Source organism: Oncorhynchus kisutch, linkage group LG23 (genome assembly GCF_002021735.2).
Source record: "Oncorhynchus kisutch isolate 150728-3 linkage group LG23, Okis_V2, whole genome shotgun sequence".
Lineage (NCBI taxonomy): Eukaryota > Metazoa > Chordata > Actinopteri > Salmoniformes > Salmonidae > Oncorhynchus > Oncorhynchus kisutch.
The window spans coordinates 41,700,335-41,725,035 of NC_034196.2; the positions used below are offsets into that span (position 1 = coordinate 41,700,335).

Below are 24,701 nucleotides of genomic sequence, written 5' to 3' on the forward strand. Positions count from 1 at the left end.
GTGATGCAACCTGTCAGGATGCTCTCGATGGTGCAGCTGTAGAACTTTTTGAGGATCTGGGGACCCATGCCAAATCTTTTCAGTCTCCTGAGGGGGGAACATGTTTTGTTCTACCCTCTTCACGACTGTCTTGGTATGTTTGGACCATAATAGATCATTGGTGACGTGGACACCAAGGAACCTCTGTGCTTTAGGTTTCAGACCCCTACTAAACTTAATGTCACTAATCTCTCCTGAACAGATGCTGTACGTAAACTGAAGAATCTGTCTCAACGGGATGGAATACGTCGGATAATGACCAAACAGTAGTTCCGGTGCTTGGGTTTTCATCACTGATGACTCGAAATCATTGGCCACTTTAATAAATGGATCACTAGTCACTTTAATAATGCCACTTTAATAATGTTTACATATCTTACATTACTCATCTCATATGTATATACTGTATTTTATACCATATATTGCTTCTGGCTTATCACTTATCCATATATGTATATATGTACATACTCTTATTCCATCCCTTTAGATTTGTGTGTATTAGGTAGTTGTTGTGGAATTGTTAGATTACTTGTTAGATATTACTGCACTGTCGGGAACTAGAAGCACAAGCATTTTGCTACATTCCCAATAACATCTGCTAACCATGTGTATGTGACCAATACATTTTGATTTGATTTGATTATTTGGATGTATCAGGATTGGGCGAAGGCGGTGCTTAAACTTCGACTGCTTTGCGTGTTGGGTGAAATTAGCGGAAGGGGGGGGGGGGGGGGACTTTGGCTGAGAGTTTCCTTTTGCAAGGGTGGATTCTTCACAAACCGGAACTCAATTTCTAACACATATGAACCCAGAACTAAAGCACGCAGATGAACTAATTATGCAAGATTTTAGTTCTGGGTTAACTGAGATTAACAAACTGTAAATATATCAATGAAAGCTATTTGTATTTGAGTTTGCAAGGTTGCAATAGAAAACCAATCCACAAGGAATCCTCTTTTGAAGCATGTCTTTCACCGAAGCCTCTACATCTGCCCCAATACAGTTAGAAGCGTGTCTTTCACCGAAGCCTCTACATCTGCCCCAATACAGTTAGAAGCATGTCTTTCACATAAGCCTCTACATCTGCCCCAATACAGTTAGAAGCATGTCTTTCACATAAGCCTCTACATCTGCCCCAATACAGTTAGAAGCATGTCTTTCACATAAGTTTCTACATCTGCCCCAATACATTTAGAAGCATGTCTTTCACCGAAGCCTCTACATCTGCCCCAATACATTTAGAAGCATGTCTTTCACCGAAGCCTCTACATCTGCCCCAATACAGTTAGAAGCATGTCTTTCACCGAAGCCTCTACATCTGCCCCAATACAGTTAGAAGCATGTCTTTCACATAAGTTTCTACATCTGCCCCAATACATTTAGAAGCATGTCTTTCACCGAAGCCTCTACATCTGCCCCAATACATTTAGAAGCATGTCTTTCACCGAAGCCTCTACATCTGCCCCAATACATTTAGAAGCCTGTCTTTCACCGAAGCCTCTACATCTGCCCCAATACATTTAGAAGCATGTCTTTCACCTAAGCCTCTACATCTGCCCCAATACATTTAGAAGCATGTCTTTCACCGAAGCCTCTACATCTGCCCCAATACATTTAGAAGCATGTCTTTCACCTAAGCCTCTACATCTGCCCCAATACATTTAGAAGCATGTCTTTCACATAAGCCTCTACATCTGTCAAAATACATTGAGAGGAAGTGAAGGGGGTGGTGTAAAGGAAACAGAAGGTTTAAGGGGCAAATCAAGGCTAGGTCACAAATGGTCCCCTATTCCCTATATTATAGTGCACTACTTTTGACCAGAACCCTAGTGGCCCCTTGTCAACAGTCGTGCACCATTTAGGGAACAGGGTGTAATGTTCACATGGTTGAAGGGTGTAGGGTTCATATGGTTAAAGGGTGTAGGGTTTATATGGTTAAAGGGTATAGGGTTTACACAGTTAAAGGGTGTAGGGTTCACACAGTTAAAGGGTGTAGGGTTTACACAGTTAAAGGGTGTAGGGTTTACACAGTTAAAGGGTGTAGGGTTTATATGGTTAAAGGGTGTAGGGTTTATATGGTTAAAGGGTGTAGGGTTTACACAGTTAAAGGGTGTAGGGTTTACACAGTTAAAGGGTGTAGGGTTCATATGGTTAAAGGGTGTAGGGTTTACACAGTTAAAGGGTGTAGGGTTTACACAGTTAAAGGGTGTAGGGTTTACACAGTTAAAGGGTGTAGGGTTCATATGGTTAAAGGGTGTAGGGTTTATATGGTTAAAGGGTGTAGGGTTTACACAGTTAAAGGGTGTAGGGTTTATATGGTTAAAGGGTGTAGGGTTTATATGGTTAAAGGGTGTAGGGTTTACACAGTTAAAGGGTGTAGGGTTTACACAGTTGAAGGGTGTATGGTTTATATGGTTAAAGGGTGTAGGGTTTACACAGTTAAAGGGTGTAGGGTTTATATGGTTAAAGGGTGTAGGGTTTATATGGTTAAAGGGTGTAGGGTTTACACAGTTAAAGGGTGTAGGGTTTACACAGTTGAAGGGTGTATGGTTTATATGGTTAAAGGGTGTAGGGTTTACACAGTTAAAGGGTGTAGGGTTTACACAGTTAAAGGGTGTAGGGTTTACACAGTTAAAGGGTGTAGGGTTTATATGGTTAAAGGGTATAGGGTTTACACAGTTAAAGGGTGTAGGGTTTACACAGTTAAAGGGTGTAGGGTTTACACAGTTAAATGGTGTAGGGTTTACACAGTTAAAGAGGCCAGATGCACCAAGTAACCACCTGTTGGGTGAAGGACCTCTAACCACATACAGGCTTTACTGTAGGCCCCTAAAACATATTTTTAAATGGGCAACCTGTGATTCAAACAACACAGTGGGCATCACGCCTACATGCATTTTCACTAATTACACAATCGCAACAAACTCAATGAGAAAAGAAAAGAAAAGAAGGAAAACTGACCTCTTGTTTTCCATTAGCACCTGACAACAATAAAACAACACCTAACATTCTCAGTAAAAACCCTCATTGACCCATAAAAACACTTGCAGGCTCTAAATACAGCTTCACAAGCCCAACGGTGGATAAAAAGCTCTCGTTCTCTTCAAACCGCTTGTACTCTGGTGGGAAAAAAAATCACAATGCCATTTAGGGGTGGGTGTTTGGTTCGTAAACACAGCGGTTGCCATGGTGCCTGATAACACAGCTTAATTAATGGGTTGCTTTTTATGAGATTGCTGAGCCTCTGGGGTACAAACGGGTCCACCGCCGAGGCTGCGCCGCCATCTTATCGTGACAGGACGCGACGTGAGGAACCTCGATCGAATCTTTGGTAATTCTTTATTTCATTTATCTGTCATCCGTTTAAAACTATTGTTGGTGATTTATGGTGAAGATTAAGGATTCACTCAGAGCGACTGGGTGGGGGGAGAGTTCATATGGTTCATATGTCTCAGGTTTTTTATGAATTAAAGCTTGAGTGGTTATCGAAACAGCAAAAACATTCCCCCCCGAGACCTCGGAGGAAGTGATTTGTAGGGTTCTCAGAGAGATAGAGATCTGTTCCGTTCGGAAAGGGGGATATGTTCTGGAACTGATGGATGTGGTTGATACCGGTGTCTCCATAGTAACATGGTGACAAACATACAGTGGCAACAGTGCAAAAATAATAATAATTGTATTTCAGTGAGTGTGCTTGTAACATAAGTAGGAATCGATGAAGTCAAGATCGCTTTGATTTCTGCTATGTAAGGAAGTCTATTTTAATTTGAGTCATTTTCTAGTTTTAGAAATATGACGTTGTTGTTGTTGTTATCTTAGTAAGGGGAGAACTTCCGTACATAATCACAAATCTTTGAATGCTCCTACTAACCGCACTAACTGTACTATGTGTGGCGTAAATTGAGTATATTGTATCCTTATTGGTCATAGTATAGATATAGTTAGTATGCCAAAAGTTCCCGGATGTCGAACTACATTCGCCAAAATATGAAGTATATAAATATGAAGGCCATAATGCAATTCTTCGGAAAATGGGCGTGGCTTCACATGGTTTTCAGATTTGAAGAAAATGGGCGTGGCTTCACGTTGTTTTCAGATTTGAAGAAAATGGCGGAAAATCCAACGAGAACGGATACAAGTCCAACGAGAACGGATACAAATTCATTGCTTTAACAAATTATGACAAATGTTAAGAACATTTTGAACAACGTAATGACTTTCAAATAAGTTACCTTACACACGTTGGCTGACAATTTGTTAGCTCTGCTATCCTTACGAACCACATAGCATATCATTACAGCAGTATGTACCAGATTGTTAGTTAGCTACCTAATGTTAGTTGTCTACTAATAACTGAAATCTGCCAGTATATTAACTATATGCTATCTCTAACTAACTACCCAATGTTTATTGACTGGATTATTCCTGTCATTCTTAGCTAAGTGGTATTGTCGTGTGTGTTCTCAATGGACATTCGGGTCCTTTCGTAAATTCGCTCTGGCTAGCTACTCCGATTTCAGAGCACTCTCGAGCGCAGAATAACTGATGAATATATGCTCAACACCCGGTGAATATGGCCAGTGTTAGCGTAATTAAATTGTTGCCAGCAGCAACACAGTTAGTCATCAACACTCTAGATAACATGAAAACTGCCTAACCAGCTCTGCTAAGGCGTGTAAAATGATCAGAGTGAATTGTTCTCTAATTTGTGTCTGGAAGTAGCTAGCAAGCTAGACAACGTTGCCAGTTAGCTTGGGTGCTTGACTGCCGTTGTGAGGCTAGAACACTCGGGTCAACTCTACTCCTCGGGCCAGAGTGTCCAGTGTGCGCTCTGAACGCTCCCAGAGCGAAACGCTCTGAATTTATGAACTGACAATCTGACAACTCTCTGAGTTTATGAACGCCCAGAGCGGTCTCTGAGGGCCTGCTGGCACTCCAGATTGAATTTAAGAACACTCCCAAAGTCGTAAAAAGTCTAGCTAGTAATTGTTATGCTAACAAGCTAGTAAGAGGTTGCATAGCAACAGCATCAACTTCCGGTAGACAGGCAAACCTCTAGTACGCTCATCTGAAAGGATACCGTTTATTTACAGTACACTAAAATGAACTTATAGTATATAGCATGTAGTATATACTCATTAAGTATGTGGCATACAGTATGTTAGCATGGGTATTCGAACACAGCTCTTGTCTTTAATAGGGGGAAATATTCTCTGAACTCAAAACTAGGTACTGATCCCAACATGCTCTGTTCAGATGTAGGAGGACATCGCGACGCATCACAGAGGTAACAGAGTATAAGCTATGCGCTTTTTGAGGCCTGGTGTGCTTGGTGTGCTGCAACCTCATGCAAACCAATGCACCTTCCCCATTGAAATGCATTCAGTTGGCTCCACCATTTTACTCTGTGCTGCTCAGTGTGAATGCACCCTTAGAAAAGAAATGGCGCCATTTCCGATGCAGCGATGCAGTTCATGCCTTTTGTAATCGACTCCCATTTCCTAGTGCTTCACTCACCTGCATGTTTTGACAGTGGGAGGCGGTGGTTCCGAAGAGGATCTGACACTGTTCATCTGCCGTGTAAGTCATCCCTGGGTGTTTGAATGGCAGGATCACTGAGTTCAAGCTCAGCGGGTCGGTCTGGAGGAGACAACTACTGGCCTTGGACCTACGACACACACACATGCATGCACACACATGCACACACACACAAGGACACACGGACACACACACACAGAAACGTTCTCTATTGAGTCACTCTCCACTAACCTGGCAAAGAAGTGACTTCCGATTGAGGGCATTTCACGTCACTATGGCAAATACTATTTGAACCCAGGTCTGGGTTCATAAAGCGTCTCAGATTAGGAGTTCTAAACAAGGATCAGGTCCCCCTATCAATATAATCTTATTCATTATGATCTAAAAGGCTAAACTGATTTGTGAATACGGGCCAAATTCCCAGCTACACTGGCTGTACTTTACTACTGTATTATGGTCAACTAATCATCCACAGCTTTCAGCTGTCTCATTCAACCCCTCATTCCTCCAGCAGGTTGGCATTCATTGTCAGGAATCTGAAATGAAGACTTAAAAATCAAATTTTTCGTTTTCATGAATTTTTACAACATAGCCAATTTTGACTTTGCAGCTGGCCCATCTATTGAAAATCGCTCAGTTCTGCCTCCAGGGCAAGATTCATGACAATAAATGTCAAGCTGCATTCCTCCACAGCATGACTCTTGTGGCTGTAGTTGATGTTATAAACAAGTCTTTAGACATACATGCATAACGTCACTGGGGAGAGGAGTGAAACCTTGAAGTATGCAGGGTGTCCTGTTCTCTGTGTAAATGGATGACACGTGATAGTGGCAATGGACTTCAAATAACCGATATGAAAATAATTAATATATAAAACATTATTTTAACCTTTAAGTCAAACTGACAACCAATTAATGAAATAAAGTGAATTGAAACATAAATGATCGGGGTGAGAAGGAGGAAGGAAAAGGAGGACGAAGGATGGCTGGTTTTACCGGAGGAACTTCTCCACGTCGTCACGGCTACAGCCAGACCAGGAAACATCGCCCAGGTTCTGACCTTTGACCCATTCTCCCGACATGATGTGGAGACCGTCCGCACACGACTGGTGGTCGTTGTCGTGACTCACACCCATGCTACAGTCACAGAGAGAGAGAAAAAAAAAACATTATTGACTAAGGTTGCAAAATTCTTGCCTGGGTACCAGTCTGTTTGTGCCGTCATGCCACTCCTTAACACTCCTTATCATGCCATGATACCACAATCCAGGCTAGCAAAATCTCTGAAAATATCCTACAATATTTCCCCCAGAAATCCTGGTTGGATGATTTCTCGAATCAGCAGGGTGTAAACTGTGAGGAAATCCAATATGGATTTCGGAAAAATGTTGCGACACATTACCAGCACATTATCGACATTATCAAAACCAGAGGACAAAACAATACACCCAACCTGGTCCGAGGAGGACACACTAGCATGAAACCATAACCATGTGTCGTTGCCGAAAAACAAGCAAGAGCATGAAAAGCGCTGGGAATTAGCAAATAAACATCGGCACAAGTTCACTCAGTCACGGGTATTAAATACGCCTTGATTCCAGTTGCTGAGGGCAACGAGTCAATGCTCATCTGCTACAGATTTCTGTCCAGAGAGGGTAGAGGGAAGGGGGGGGGGGGTGATGGCTTTCCATTTGGTTGCATTCTCAAGTAGCACCCTATCCCCTACATAGTGCACTACTTTAGACCAGAGCCCTATTCCCTAGATAGTGCACTACTTTTGACCAGAGCCCTATTCCCTAGATAGTGCACTACTTTTGACCAGAGCCCTATTCCCTAGATAGTGCACTACTTTTGACCAGAGCACTATTCCCTACCATATTCCCTATATAGTGCACAACTTTTGACTAGAGCCATATTCCCTACATAGTGCACTACTTTTGACCAGAGCCCTATTCCCTAGATAGTGCACTACTTTTGACCAGAGCACTATTCCCTACCATATTCCCTACATAGTGCACTACTTTTTACCAGAGCCCTATTCCCTAGATAGTGCACTACTTTTGACCAGAGCCCTATTCCCTAGATAGTGCACTACTTTTGACCAGAGCCCTATTCCCTAGATAGTGCACTACTTTTGACCAGAGCCCTATTTCCTAGATAGTGCACTACTTTTGACCAGAGCCCTATTCCCTAGATAGTGCACTACTTTTGACCAGAGCCCTATTCCCTAGATAGTGCACTACTTTTGACCAGAGCCCTATTCCCTAGATAGTGCACTACTTTTAACCAGAGCCCTATTCCCTAGATAGTGCACTACTTTTGACCAGAGCCCTATTCCCTAGATAGTGCACTACTTTTGACCAGAGCCCTATTCCCTAGATAGTGCACTACTTTTGACCAGAGCCCTATTCCCTAGATAGTGCACTACTTTTGACCAGAGCCCTATTCCCTAGATAGTGCACTACTTTTGACCAGAGCCCTATTCCCTAGATAGTGCACTACTTTTGACCAGAGCCCTATGGTGCCCTAAGATCTCATAGAGATGGAAAAATCTCATTTTTAACTGCACTTCCCCTTTAAAGTGGTTTCATTGGCTCTCTAGTGCAAATGGGAGACAAAAGTCCACCAATAAAACATAAAGAAACACTGGTAGACATTTTGAGGGAAATTATTTGATGTGAGGATTAAATCAGTGGACCAGCTCATGATTTTTTACTTGAATCTTGACCCCAAACGCCTCCCTGTCTTGACAGCAAAACCCCCTCAGATATTTTCAAAATATTCTGCACTGCATGCATGTCCATGATGTATTTTAAGTCACTATTCAAGTACAAATAAAGCACATTGTCACGTTCTGACCATCGTTCTTGTGTGTTTTCCTTGTTTTAGTGTTGGTCAGGACGTGAGCTGGGTGGGCATTCTATGTTGTGTGTCTGGTTTGTCTATTTCTATGTTTGGCCTGATATGGTTCTCAATCAGAGGCAGGTGTTAGTCATTGTCTCTGATTGGGAACCATATTTAGGTAGCCTGTTTTGTGTTGGGTTTTGGTGGGTGATTGTTCCTGTCTTTGTGTTTGTGGCACCAGATAGGACTGGTTCGGTTTTTTCACGTTTCTTGTTTTGTAGATTGTTGTATTTTCATCTTTATTAAAGATGTACAAAACTAACCACGCTGCATTTTGGTCCGCCTCTCTTTCACCAGAAGAAAACCGTTACACACATATATTATCATAAATCATATCCCATAATACGGAATCCTTCATTAATAATATATTCCCAACAGTCAACCTTCAGATCTTAGATAATTCCCTTCATGTCTACATTTGGGCTGGTTTCCTCCCCTTTCTTCTTCTTCTCCTTTTTTTTTTCTTACAGCATTTCCACAGGACAAAGTGAGACCTCCTGGGCCTATTGTGAAATCACATCAGTGGCTGGTGAGAAAAGATCATGTGCATCAAGGGTCACAGAGGAGGAACAAAGCTTCTCTCTTGTAAAAACACTTTGATAAGGTTACTAAAATGGAGGTGACTCGCAAGCCTTGTCAGGGACCCAATGGCTCAAGACTAAGCCGGGTCTTTCAGATGCTTTCCATAACCCACCATTGTCTACAGAGGACATGAACCCATCATTACCGAGGAACAAGTCAAACACTGAGTTAGGAGAGAAATGCACAAAACCCTGCAACTTCTGCAAGTTGTTCAGAAACAACTTCTGCTAAATAATTCCTGTTTGTTTCTCTCAAGTCATCAGACGCTAGCCAGCCTGGAGTCGACATAGGAAGGCTAGAGAGGATGTGAAATTCAGGTTCAGCTCAATATGGAACTCTGGTTTCTCTGTAAACCTTTCACACCTACTGCAAACCTCATCCTCCACATACAACACCCGTTCTGCCAGTCACATTCTGTTAAAGTTCCCTCAAAGCACCCACATCCCTGGGTCGCTCGTCTTTTCAGTTCGCTGCAGCTAGCCACTGGAACAAGCTGCAAAAAACACTCAAACTCTCTTCAATAAAAGACCCAATCATGGACACTCTTACTGACAGTTGTGGCTGTTGTATTGTTGTCTCTACATTATTGCCCTTTGTGCTGTTGTCTGTGCCCAATAATATTTGTACCATGTTTTGTGCAGCTACCATGTTGTGCTGCTGCCATGTTGTGTTGCTACCATGTTGTTGTCATGCTGTGTTGCTATCATGCTGTGTTGTCATGTGTTGTTGCCATGCTATGTTGGTGTCTCATGTCTCTCTTTATGTAGTGTTGTGTTGCTACCATGTTGTTGTCATGCTGTGTTGCTATCATGCTGTGTTGTCATGTGTTGTTGCCATGCTATGTTGGTGTCTCATGTCTCTCTTTATGTAGTGTTGTGTTGCTACCATGTTGTTGTCATGCTGTGTTGCTATCATGCTGTGTTGTCATGTGTTGTTGCCATGCTATGTTGGTGTCTCATGTCTCTCTTTATGTAGTGTTGTGTTGCTACCATGTTGTTGTCATGCTGTGTTGCTATCATGCTGTGTTGTCATGTGTTGTTGCCATGCTATGTTGGTGTCTCATGTCTCTCTTTATGTAGTGTTGTGTTGCTACCATGTTGTTGTCATGCTGTGTTGCTATCATGCTGTGTTGTCATGTGTTGTTGGTGTCTCATGTCTCTCTTTAGGTAGTGTTGTGTTGCTACCATGTTGTTGTCATGCTGTGTTGCTATCATGCTGTGTTGTCATGTGTTGTTGCCATGCTATGTTGGTGTCTCATGTCTCTCTTTATGTAGTGTTGTGTTGCTACCATGTTGTTGTCATGCTGTGTTGCTATCATGCTGTGTTGTCATGTGTTGTTGCCATGCTATGTTGGTGTCTCATGTCTCTCTTTATGTAGTGTTGTGTTGCTACCATGTTGTTGTCATGCTGTGTTGTCATGTGTTGTTGCCATGCTATGTTGGTGTCTCATGTCTCTCTTTATGTAGTGTTGTGTTGCTACCATGTTGTTGCCATGCTATGTTGGTGTCTCATGTCTCTCTTTATGTAGTGTTGTGTTGCTACCATGTTGTTGTCATGCTGTGTTGCTATCATGCTGTGTTGTCATGTGTTGTTGCCATGCTATGTTGGTGTCTCATGTCTCTCTTTATGTAGTGTTGTGTTGCTACCATGTTGTTGTCATGCTGTGTTGTCATGTGTTGTTGCCATGCTATGTTGGTGTCTCATGTCTCTCTTTATGTAGTGTTGTGTTGCTACCATGTTGTTGCCATGCTATGTTGGTGTCTCATGTCTCTCTTTATGTAGTGTTGTGTTGCTACCATGTTGTTGCCATGCTATGTTGGTGTCTCATGTCTCTCTTTATGTAGTGTTGTGTTGCTACCATGTTGTTGCCATGCTATGTTGGTGTCTCATGTCTCTCTTTATGTAGTGTTGTGTTGCTACCATGTTGTTGCCATGCTATGTTGGTGTCTCATGTCTCTCTTTATGTAGTGTTGTGTTGCTACCATGTTGTTGCCATGCTATGTTGGTGTCTCATGTCTCTCTTTATGTAGTGTTGTGTTGCTACCATGTTGTTGCCATGCTATGTTGGTGTCTCATGTCTCTCTTTATGTAGTGTTGTGTTGCTACCATGTTGTTGCCATGCTATGTTGGTGTCTCATGTCTCTCTTTATGTAGTGTTGTGTTGCTACCATGTTGTTGCCATGCTATGTTGGTGTCTCATGTCTCTCTTTATGTAGTGTTGTGTTGCTACCATGTTGTTGTCATGCTGTGTTGCTATCATGCTGTGTTGTCATGTGTTGTTGCCATGCTATGTTGGTGTCTCATGTCTCTCTTTATGTAGTGTTGTGTTGCTACTATGTTGTTGTCATGTTGTGTTGCTACCATGTTGTTGCCATGCTGTGTTGTCATGTGTTGTTGCCATGCTATGTTGGTGTCTCATGTCTCTCTTTATGTAGTGTTGTGTTGCTACCATGTTGTTGCCATGCTATGTTGGTGTCTCATGTCTCTCTTTATGTAGTGTTGTGTTGCTACCATGTTGTTGCCATGCTATGTTGGTGTCTCATGTCTCTCTTTATGTAGTGTTGTGTTGCTACCATGTTGTTGCCATGCTATGTTGGTGTCTCATGTCTCTCTTTATGTAGTGTTGTGTTGCTACCATGTTGTTGCCATGCTATGTTGGTGTCTCATGTCTCTCTTTATGTAGTGTTGTGTTGCTACCATGTTGTTGCCATGCTATGTTGGTGTCTCATGTCTCTCTTTATGTAGTATTGTGTTGCTACCATGTTGTTGCCATGCTATGTTGGTGTCTCATGTCTCTCTTTATGTTGGGATGTCTTTCTTGTCGTGATGTGTGTTTTGTTTTATTTATCATTTTGAATCCCCCGTCCCCGCAGGAGGCCTTTTGCCTTTTGGTAGGCCGTCATTGTAAATAAGAATTTGTTCTTAACTGACTTGACTAGTTAAACAAAATGAAATAAAAACATCCAAACACCACATACAGATAAAGCAGTCGACATCTGGACTGTGAAGCATCTGATTTGAGGGTTAACGCGACCATTGGTTTATAATCTCAGTTAGTTCTGCATGACTGGCTATAAATCCCAATGCTCAGGAAGAACATTTTGGGTCACGTCTACTTCATAGTTTTTCGTAGCTGTTTTATCTTGTGTTTTTTAAAAATGGCAAATTCAATGAGGCCATCCAAGCCATTGCAAAGACTGATACTTTGCTATTTTACTCTGAGCTACACAGCTAAAAATACATGCTTTTTTGACTGTCAGACATGTATATTAAGTTTAGTCCCAAATGTATAACAGATGGGATATGCCAAAAGCTATCCGCAAGACATTTATTTAAATCCATTTTTCCCTTAATCAAACATCAGTTTCAACTTACAGTAACATATCAAGTGACATAACGAATATTTCACTTGATTGTATATTTTTGGAGCAATTATAGGATGAATTCTAATGGCAGTTCAAGGCCATTATTAATCTCTAGTACCTTACAAAAACTACTCGGACCATTAAGGCACATAAGTGCAATATATTAACAAATGATTTTAAAGGTTTATGGAAAAGAAATAGAGTGAAACACAAAATTAAAATGTAGTCAAACGAGAGAGAGAACGAGAATGTTCACAATAATATTTAGCTATTTTGAGCGGAAGATGATGGATGCTGCATTGGATGAATATGTGCAATGACCTCATACAAGACAGCCTTTCTTTTGCACCTTGTGTTTGGTGAATGCACTACGTCATGGCTTTCACCTTCCGAAGACAGCTCTGTCATGTGTCATGCTACGCTAGCCCTGTGTCATGCTACGCTGGCCCTCTGTCATGCCATGCTAGCCCGGTGTAATGCTACGTTAGCCCTGTATCATGCTACGCTAGCCCTCTGTCATGCTACGCTAGCCTTGTCTCATGCTACGTTAGCCCTGTGTCATGCTACACTAGCCCTGTGTCATGCAACACTAGCCCTCTGTCATGCTACTCTAGCCCTGTGTCATGCCACACTAGCCCTGTGACATGCTACGCTAGCCCTGTGTCATGCCACGCTAGCCCTGTGTCATGCTACGCTAGCCCTGTGTCATGCTACACTAGCCCTGTGACATGCTTTGCTAGCCCTGTGACATTTGCACTCAATGGTATTGACTCTGTGATTCAATTCTGTGTCATTTCACCCCGACTGCCTTTGGAAAGTGACTCAAGATACTTTGATGTCTTTGAATTGTAGTCCGCATCAGCGTGGCCTTTGTGAAACTACTGCCAAGTCATGACGAACGCGAGCTCTGATCTCTGAGCTCATTTGGCAGAGACAAGTGTGCTCCAGGACTCATCAACTAGTTTTCCTGTTCGCTATCTTGAGACAGATACATCACACACAAACACAGACATACACGCACACACACATCTCTAGTTTTGTAGGCTCCAATAGCCAACATGTGAATGCATTTAAGTACATGCAGACAAATTCATAGGAAGACTCGCGTCCCAAGATGCATCCTTGCACATAACATGTCATTAACAATGAAATAACTAGTTAATAATTAGCATTCTAGACTCAGATAACCCCATCTCTGTTGAATCAGTGAATTAGCAGGACCAAACTGGGACAAGCACACAACAAAGAAAGCAACCAACTTCGGGCACTGATCTCACCACCCCAGAGACTTCAGTTTGTCCAACAAATCTACAGACACACACAATTGGATAAACAATAGCTTCCCACACACAATCCAATAAACAAAAAGACAAACTGGAACAGCGGCTCCAGCCCTGACAAAGCACAGTGGTATTTTTGGAACAAAATTCAACCAGAGGATTTTTCTATACAGAGCTAGTGGGGATGATGATGACACACCCTCAGAGGCTTTCATAAGACCAGATGCTACGTTAGCATTAGCGGATCTGCTCACTCTTTCGCTCTGGGGACACCGTGGAGGGCCCTCTAAGGGCAAGTAGGCTCCTTTGACTCCCCATACCACCATGACTTGACTTGACAGAGCTTTAGTGCTCAATTCAATCCATATCGCGGAAGTTCAGCGTTACTGCGTGATTAGAATTTAAAGGAATGTTCAGCGATACAAACTGAATAGAACTCTTACTCTGTTATCAGGGCATAAAATCCAGTCAGTGCATCTTAGCGATCGATTTCGCTGCTAAATTCAGATACAAAACTACTGCGTAGACTTGTGTCGATAGATTTGTTTCCACACAACTCATTATAATAATAGTAATTATAGATGTCATACCATGTTTGTGAGATAATTAAGTTGGTTAGCCTTTGTGGTGGATATCGCGTTTGTGAAGCGTGAGGTGACAGTTGGTTAGCCTTTGTGGTGGATATCGAGCTTGTGAAGTGTGAGGTGACAGTTGGTTAGCCTTTCTGGTGGATATCGCGCTTGTGAAGCGTGAGGTGACAGTTGGTTAGCCTTTGTGGTGGATATCGCGTTTGTGAAGCGTGAGGTGACAGTTGGTTAGCCTTTGTGGTGGATATCGAGCTTGTGAAGCGTGAGGTGACAGTTGGTTAGCCTTTGTGGTGGATATCGAGCTTGTGAAGCGTGAGGGGACAGTTGGTTAGCCTTTGTGGTGGATATCGAGCTTGTGAAGCGTGAGGTGACAGTTGGTTAGCCTTTGTGGTGGATATCGAGCTTGTGAAGCGTGAGGTGACAGTTGGTTAGCCTTTGTGGTGGATATCGAGCTTGTGAAGCGTGAGGTGACAGTTGGTTAGCCTTTGTGGTGGATATCGAGCTTGTGAAGCGTGAGGTGACAGTTGGTTAGCCTTTGTGGTGGATATCGAGCTTGTGAAGCGTGAGGGGACAGTTGGTTAGCCTTTGTGGTGGATATCGAGCTTGTGAAGCGTGAGGTGAAAGTTGTGGGAGAGGAAAAACTTGACTCACTTGTGGCCCATTTCGTGAGCGATGGTAAAGGCCAGGTTGAGGCCGTTGTCCTCAGCTAGGATGCATTTCCTTCTCTCGCTGCACATGCCGCTCAGGTAGGCAATGCCTGCAATAGAGAACAGGGGAAAAAATGGTTGACATCTCTAAGGGCGGAATCCGTGGTCCGGAGGGGGCTAGGCCTTTTCAAACACCTGAAAGACCTTTTTCCTATTTCCTAATTCTCTGTAAATCCTCCTGACTGGTGGTTATTTTTTAAAGAAACAAAATATGCTTCTCTGCATCTCTTCTAAAAATCTGGGTGAAAGATTGAAAGGAATGTGAGTCATATTCATTACATTTAGTTCCTGCTTGCTTTTTAATTTCAGCAGGCATGCCAGCTAAAATAGTTAGATAAGCTAGCTACTCTTGTCTTTATTTTTTACTATTTTCTACATTGTAGAATAATATTGAAGACATCAAAACTATGAACACATATGGAATCATGTAGTAACCAAAAAAGTGTTAAACAAATCAAAATATATTTTATATTTGAGATTCTTCAAAGTAGCCACCTTTTGCCTTGATGACAGATTTGCAAACGCTTGGCTTTCTCTCAACCAGCTTCATGAGGTAGTCACCTGGAATGCATTTAAAATAACAGGTGTGGCTTACTAAAAGTTCATTTGTGGAATTCCTTTCCTTCTTAATGCGTTTGAGCCAATCAGTTGTTTTTAACAAGGTAGGGTTGGTATACAGAAGATAGCCCTATTTGGTAAAAGACCAAGTCCATATTATAGCAAGAACAGCTCAAATAAGCAAAGATAAATTACAGTCCATTAAGACATAAAGGTCAGTCAATGTGGAAAAATGTCAAGAACTTTGAACATTTCTTCAAGTGCAGTCGAAAAACCATCAAGCACTATGATGAAACTGGCTCTCATGAGGACTGTCACAGGAACGGAAGACCCAGAGTTACCTCTGCTGCAGAGGATAAGTTCCTTAGAGTTACCAGCCTTACCAACCAAATTGCAGCCCAAATAAATGCTTCACAGAGTTCAAGTAACAGACACATCTCATCATCAACTGTTCAGAGGAGACTGCGTGAATCAGGCCTTCGTGGTCGAAATGCTGCAAAGTAACCACTACTACAGGACACCAATAAGAAGAAGAGACTTGCTTGGGCCAAGAAACACAAGCAATGGATATTAGACATAAGATCCAAATTTGAGATTTTTTATTCCAACTGCTGTGTCTTTGTGAGACGCAGAGTAGGTGAACGGATGACCTCCGCATGCGTGGTTCCCACAGTGATGGAGGTGTGATGATGTGGGGGTGTTTTGCTGGTGAGACGGTCAGGGATTTAAAAAAAATTCAAGGCACACTTAGCCAGCATGGCTACCACAGCATTCTGCAGCGATACGCCTCCCATCTGGTTTGTGCTTAGCTATCATTTGTTTTTCAATAGGACAATAACCCAACACACCTCCAGGCTGTTGACCAAGAAGGAGAGGGATGGAGTGCTGCATCAGATTGCCTGGCCTATACAATCACCTGACCTCAACCCAACTGAGATGGTTTGGGATGAGTCGGACCGCAGAGTGAAGGAAAAACAGCCAACAAGTGCTCAGCATATGTGGGAACTCCTTCAAGACTGTTGGAAAAGCATTCCAGGTGAAGCTGGTTGAGAGAATGCCAAGAGTGTGCAAAGGGTGGCTACTCAAGGCAAAGGGTGGCTACTTTGAAGAATCTAAAATCTCAAACACTTTTATGTTTACAACATGATTCCATATGTGTTATTTCATAGTTGTGATGTCTTCAGTATTATTCTACAATGTAGAAAATAGTACAAATAAAGACACTTTTGACCGGTAGTATATATATTATTATTATTATCATTTTTTATGTATGTTTTAAACAGGACAAATCTGAGGGAGCACATGCCCCTGTGGGCATGATGGCTCTCGGGCATGATGGCTCTGCCTACAGTAAACCCTAACCCTACAATAAACCCTAACTCTAACCCTACAATAAACCCTAACTCTAACCCTACAATAAACCCAAACTCTAACCCTACAATAAACCCTAACCCTACAATAAACCCTAACCCTAACCCTACAATAAACCCTAACTCTAACCCTACAATAAACCCTAAATCTAACCCTACAATAAACCCTAACTCTAACCCTACAATAAACCTCAAGTCTAACCCTACAATAAACCCTAACTCTAACCCTACAATAAACCCTAACTCTAACCCTACAATAAACCCTAACTCTAACCCTACAATAAACCCTAACTCTAACCCTACAATAAACCCTAACTCTAACCCTACAATAAACCCCAAATCTAACCCTACAATAAACCCCAAGTCTAACCCTACAATAAACCCCAAATCTAACCCTACAATAAACCCTAACTCTAACCCTACAATAAACCCTAACTCTAACCCTACAATAAACCCTAACTCTAACCCTACAATAAACCCTAACTCTAACCCTACAATAAACCCTAACTCTAACCCTACAATAAACCCCAAATCTAACCCTACAATAAACCCTAACTCTAACCCTACAATAAACCCTAACTCTAACCCTACAATAAACCCTACAATAAACCCTAACTCTAACCCTACAATAAACCCTAACTCTAACCCTACAATAAACCCTACAATAAACCCTAACTCTAACCCTACAATAAACCCTAACCCTACAATAAACCCTAACTCTAACCCTACAATAAACCCTAACTCTAACCCTACAATAATACAGTATGTTCTCCCTTGTCCTCTCCTTTCTCCTCCATCCAGTAATCAAAGTGGTTTCAGGCCTTTATTTTCTTTCTAAATGTGGATTCGGTTCAAAGGGAAAAAGCCCTCCATTTCATCCACCGTTAGGTAAATTGCCCTAACAGTTCAACATACTAGCGCCATGTCTGGTGTGTGCTCCCGAATTATGGCCTGGAAATGACAGCTGCAACTCTTTTGCTCCTGAGGGATCAGGTTAAGGGGGAAAACACGAGAAGGGGGTTTAGTATTTTCTCATGTAGTGGATCGTATGCTGTGACCTTTGATGGCTTAATCACCCCATTGAAAAGGATCCAGAACTAATGCTTTCCATTACGAAAACCGGCAGAACAATCCTGCCTTTGATGGACGAAAATAAAATAAATTAAGTGCAGTTTCTAAGGGCCTGGATGTCCATTAGACAACTTAGGCTCTCCATCTCACCGCACGCACGTACACACACACACACACACACACACTCCCTGCACTCACTCCTCCCAAAATGTGCTAATTTTCTATGTTTCTGTCTCTGAGAAACCTCTCAAGATGGGGCAATATGACTGAATGGGTTTCAAGGCAATATGACTGGGTTCAATATGACTGGGTTTCAGGGCAATATGACTTAGTTCAATATGACTGGGTTCAATATGACTGGGTTTCAGGGCAATATGACTTAGTTCAATATGACTGGGTTCAATATGACTGGGTTTCAGGGCAATATGACTTAGTTCAATATGACTGGGTTCAATATGACTCAGTTTCAGGGAAATATGACTGGGGTTCAAATTAAATTAAATCAAATTTTATTAGTCACATGCGCCAAATACAACAGGTGTAGACCTTACAGGGAAATGCTTACTTACGAGCCCCTAACCAACAATGCAGTACAAATAAGAATAAGAAATAAAAGTAACAAGTAATTAAAGAGCAGCAGTAAAATAACAATAGTGAGACTATATACAGGGGGGGTACCAGCACAGAGTCAATGTGCGGGGGCACCGGTTAGTTGAGGTAATTGGGGTAATATGTACAAGTAGGTAGAGTTATTAAAGTGACTATGCAAAGGTGATAAACAACAGAGAGTAGCAGTTGTGTAAAAGAGGGGGGGGGGGGGGGCAATGTAAATAGTCCAGGTAGCCATTTGATTAGATGTTCAGGAGTCTTATGGCTCCGGTCTCACTTGCCATGCGGTGGCAGAGAGAACGGTCTATGACTAGTTCAGGGCAATATGACTGGTTTCAATATGACTGGTTTCAATATGACTGGTTTCAATATGACTGGGTTCAATATGACTGGTTTCAATATGACTGGTTTCAATATGACTGGTTTCAATATGACTGGTTTCAATATGACTGGGTTCAATATGACTGGGTTCAATATGACTGGGTTCAATATGACTGGGTTCAATATGACTGGGTTCAATATGACTAGTTTCAATATGACTGGGTTCAATATGACTGGGTTCAATATGACTGGGTTCAATATGACTGGTTTCAATATGACTGGTTTCAATATGACTGGGTTCAATATGACTGGTTTCAATATGACTGGGTTCAATATGACTGGTTTCAATATGACTGGTTTCAATATGACTGGGTTCAATATGACTGGTTTCAATATGACTGGTTTCAATATGACTGGGTTCAATATGGCTGGTTTCAATATGACTGGTTTCAATATGACTGGTTTCAATATGACTGGTTTCAATATGACTGGGTACAATATGACTGGTTTCAATATGACTGGGTTCAATATGACTGGGTTCAATATGACTGGGTTCAATATGACTGGTTTCAATATGACTGGTTTCAATATGACTGGGTTCAATATGACTGGTTTCAATATGACTGGGTTCAATATGACTGGTTTCAATATGACTGGTTTCAATATGACTGGGTTCAATATGACTGGTTTCAATATGACTGGGTTCAATATGACTGGGTTCAATATGAGTGGGTTCCAGGGCAATATAACTGATGTTTCAGGGCTAGACGGTAGAGATTAGCCCCTAATCTGGCCATTAGTGAATGCTAGGACTCTCTGGCAGCCCGGGTCCTGTGAAGTAGCAGCCAGTCTCTCCGTTCCCCTGCACTTAGCTGGGCATCTGGCCCTTCTGGGTGTTGAGTTGGCTTGAAAAGGCCCCTAATGACACCCCTCCACTCCTTTTGAGAAATGTGAGACAACAAGTCACTGTGATCCCGATGATAACGCTCTCTGCCGTCACCCATTTATGTAAGGGCCTTCGTCGGTAGGCAAACCATGTCAATAACAGGCAGTGGCTGGAGGTAAGATGTGTTTGGTCTGGCGTTGTTCCTTTCAGGTGGGGGGGGGGGGGGGGGGGGGCAGACAATGAATCTTTATGCTAGACGTTTTGACATATCATCTCATATTATCTCCAGCCGGCAAATCCTCCATCATTAGTCAAACCTAAACGTAAATGAGGGGGGCGGACTAAAACAAGTTTTACAACAACATAGCGAAGCTTCCACCGAGCCCACAACGGTCTCCAGATTGTCTTCTTTTCACGGAAAGTAATGGAAGCAGCAGAATATTTTTGTGTTCTCCCTCCATCAGATAGTAAAGAAACGTAACATAAGAACTTGTTTTTATGAAGTATATGTTCAATGAACCTGCAACTCCAAATCCAGGGGAAAGAAATATGGACTTTTATCCTCCCGGAGTACCCAAATCCATTTCGCTTGATATTTTTATAGTTAAACATCAATCTGGGAATCGGTCTAACGACAAACCCATGCCTCTAAGCCCACATGTGTGGTACACCTGTACTGACTATGCGGCGGTACGACCGTCAAACCTACATTAACCAGGGTGCTTTAGGATCTGGTTTGGAGTTCTCCCCTCATTCTGTCCTGTCATACTTGGGCTGCCGTTATCTGAAATAGGGTACGGATTAGGGTATCTAGGGTACGGTTTAGGGTATCTAGGGTACGGGTTAGGGTATCTAGGGTACGGGTTAGGGTATCTGTGACCTACGAGTAAGTGAACGTCAGATGAACATTACGTAGTAACTAGAATGTGATTGTATGGTGATGGGATTTTCAGGTGCTCTACTTAAAGCAGTCACTTTAACGTCTGTGCATCTACCCCGCACAAAACAAAAATCTCCCCCCCCATGTTGTTGTAGCATTTTTACTCCATCCTTAATCTAAGGCTTAAACTGACAAATATGTACCCAATAATATCCTACCCACTGCAGATAAACTCAAAGCTATCAAATTGTTGCACAGCGTAACTGGTGAAGAAAAAGGGAAACGTGTCATTTTAGTGTATGATTTTAGAGTGAGGTCGAGAGGGAAACTCGCCTGTAGCAAAAAAAACATGGTCATAATCCGAACAGACACCAGGGGGTGTTACGCCTGAATTTGTCAAACATTAACGTTTAGCTTTGCAGCCCTGTTGCACGCTGCAGCAGGGACAGCATAAGGTACCCATAGCAACACCAGCCTTGATAGAGTACCCGAGGACTGGTAGTTGTAAGGAGGAATGGCCGACACGAACCAGAGGAATCAGAGGTCAACGGCTAGCTTTCCCCCTTAAAGGTTTCTTTCTCTCCATCTACCTGTCCCTCTCTACAGTGATGCATTTTGTTACATGCTGTGTGTGTGTGTGTGTGTGTGTGTGTGTGTGTGTGTGTGTGTGTGTGTGTGTGTGTGTGTGTGTGTGTGTGTGTGTGTGTGTGTGTGTAAATGTGTTTGTGTGTGTGTGTGTGTGTGTGTCACGCAAGTTCCACACTCGGAGGCTGAAAACTAGCCCTGAAGCCAGCAAGGAGGCTGCGGAGAGTGGGGTCAAAGGGGAGGGGTCAAATACAGTGTACTTTGACACCTCGGCGAGGTCATTAAAACCTAACAGACCTCCGGACGGGATAGCCAACACACGGACCCGAGGTGCGCTGGGTCTTAACTGGTACCTGTGTCTCTTTGACTCACACAACTGGCACAACACAATGCAGGCACACATGCAAGTATGCACACACACAAACAAATACACACACAAACACACATATACAAACACACACACAAACACACACACAAATACACACACACACACACACACAAATACACACACAAATACACACACACACACACACACACACACACACACAAATACACACACAAATACACACACACACACATATACAAACACACACACAAACACACACGCACACAAACACACACAAACACACACACACACACAAACACACAAATACACACACAAATACACACACACACACACACACACACACACACAAATACACACACAAATACAGACACACACACATATACAAACACACACACACGCACACACACACAAACACACACATACAAACACACACACACACACAAACACAAATACACACACAAATACACTCACACACACTTAGCTATTAGAGCATAGCTACAGGGGTGGTCCTAGTTTTGAGAGGAACCCCATTATAGACTTTACTGTCCATGCAACTATATTAATCGTTTCCTGATAAAACCCACAACATGTCGATGTCCACCAGAGAGCTTCAGAGCTACACCGACAAACCACATCTCCTTTTAACACAGACAGGATTACATCCACACCAAACAAACCACATGTCCTTTTAACACAGACAGGATTACAGCCACACCAAACAAACCACATCTCCTTTTAACACAGACAGGATTACATCATGTTTCCCTCCGCCCTTCCTTTATTCTCAGTGGAGGTGCGTGGCGTGTTGCTCGGTGGTCTGTTCACCCTCTGCCTTATTGGTCCTGGTCATAAGTAGGGCACTAAATAGGGAATAGGGTGCCATTTGGGACACAGCTCCTCCTTGTGACTACCTGTAAGGAAAGGCATGCGCTGAGCTTGGCCAGGGAGTGGAAGTGCCCGCGGTGTGGCTCGTTATGTCTTCCTATAAAAACCAGGGTGAACAACAACAATATGGGCCATTGCCTATGCGCTGGTGTGTGTGTCTGTGTGTGTTGTGTATGATGTGTGCTGTGTGTGCTGTGTGTCTGTGTGTGCTGTGTATGATGTGTGTCTGTGTGTGCTGTGTGTCTGTGTGTGCATGTGTCTGTGTGTGCTGTGTGCATGTGTCTGTGTGTGCTGTGTGCATGTGTCTGTGTTTGCTGTGTGTCTGTGTGTGCTATGTGTCTGTGTGTGCTGTGTGTCTGTGTGTGCTATGTGGGAGAGAGAGAGAGAGGAGTGTGTGAGAGTGTCTATATGTGAACAAAGCACAACTTCGGGGGAGGGGGGGACAGATCACACAGCTTCACAAGGCTGAAAGAACAGGCCATGATATATCAGGAAATGATGTAACAGGACATGATGTAACAGAACATGATGTTACAGGAACTGATGTAACAGGACATGATGGTACAGGAAATGATGTAATAGGACATGATGTTACAGGAAATGATGTAACAGGACATGATGTATTAACAGGACATGATGTATTAACAGGACATGATGTAACAGGTCATGATGTATCAGGACATGATGTAACAGGACATGATGTAACAGGACATGATGTAACAGGACATGATGTAACAGGACATGATGTAACAGGTCATGATGTATCAGGACATGATGTAACAGGACATGATGTAACAGGTCATGATGTAACAGGTCATGATGTAACAGGACATGATGTAACAGGACATGATGTAACAGGACATGATGTAACAGGACATGATGTATCAGGACATGATGTAACAGGACATGATGTATCAGGACATGATGTAATAGGCCATGATGTATCCAAATGTCACAATCTTAGTCTCTCTTTGACTGTGTCCTAGGCCTTTATAGTCAAAAGTAGTGTTTCTCTTTCTCTGACACTGACTAAAACCATCCTCCTAAACACCCATCCTGCACAGAGGGCATCCTGCAGCATGTCATAGATCTGGAGGGTTACCAAAACAAACCAATAAGACTAAATGACTAAAATAAAATGCGTAACGCCAATGAATTATAAGCTGGATATATAAATAGATGGAGGCAACTGATGGACGAAACTTAATTCAAATGAAATACCCTTGTTATTGGATTCTGTTACTCAGCCATACATCACAAATGAACTCCAGTAAGAACTAATCTGATTGGCTCATGAGTCATCATGGGAAGCCAATCAAGTCAAAGCTCACAGGCATGGAAATCCCCTGTTCGGTTAAGTTGCCCCTAGACACTGATCAGGTGTCAGTTTAGCATTTTCCCCACTAATGGTTAAGGTTAAGATTGGGGAAGGGGAAGCTGATCCTAGATCTGTACCTAGAGGAAACTTCATCCTGGAACAGATACACAATGACCAAGTCAATAGAATGGAGTCACATGGTTAGCATTCACATGAGTGGCTTCAATACTTCTTATCAGCTCTGTCTTGAGAGAGACAGTAGGGATGAACAGCTGCTCCTTTAAGATATCCCTGAACCATTACATAACACATATAACTCAATTTGACCAACACATTCCTATATTGCTTCTCAAATGGCACACTATTGCCTATGTAGTGCACTACTTCTGATCAGGGTACATAGCCTAAAATCCCAGAGCTGACAAGGTAAAAGTCTGTCGTTCTGCCCCTGAGCAAGGCAGTTAACCCACTGTTCCCCGGGCGCTGAAGACGTGGATATCGATTAAGGCAGCCCCCCCCCTACCCCTCTGATTCAGAGGAAGACACATTTCAGTTGAAGGCATTCAGTTGTACAACTGACTAGGTATCCCCCTTTCCCTTTAGATCTCTGGTCATAAGCAGTGCACTATATAAGGAATAGTGTGCCATTTGGACACATTCTAGGAATGCGGTGGTCAAATTGAGTGATATTTGTTATGTAATGGTTCAGGAATATCTTAAAGGAGCAGTTCAGGGGAATGAATGTAACATAGTTCAGGAATATCTTAAATGCACCACACTCAGGGGAATGAATGTAGCATGGTTCAGGAATATCTTAAATGCACCACACTCAGGGGAATGAATGTAACATAGTTCAGGAATATCTTAAATG

The 24,701-nt window shown here is 42.5% G+C and overlaps 1 protein-coding gene across 1 annotated transcript in view; it reads right to left on the bottom strand.

The window, feature by feature from the left end:
* Positions 1–24,701, bottom strand: part of LOC109868745 (A disintegrin and metalloproteinase with thrombospondin motifs 19) — a 137,249-nt gene that overhangs the window by 70,416 nt on the left and 42,132 nt on the right. Inside the window, exons 8-10 of the mRNA XM_031802449.1 lie at positions 14,946–15,051; positions 6,573–6,713; positions 5,557–5,707 (exon numbers count right to left, since the gene is read on the bottom strand). Coding sequence (XP_031658309.1) covers positions 5,557–5,707; positions 6,573–6,713; positions 14,946–15,051 — 398 coding nt within the window. The remainder of the gene's footprint in view (positions 1–5,556; positions 5,708–6,572; positions 6,714–14,945; positions 15,052–24,701) is intronic.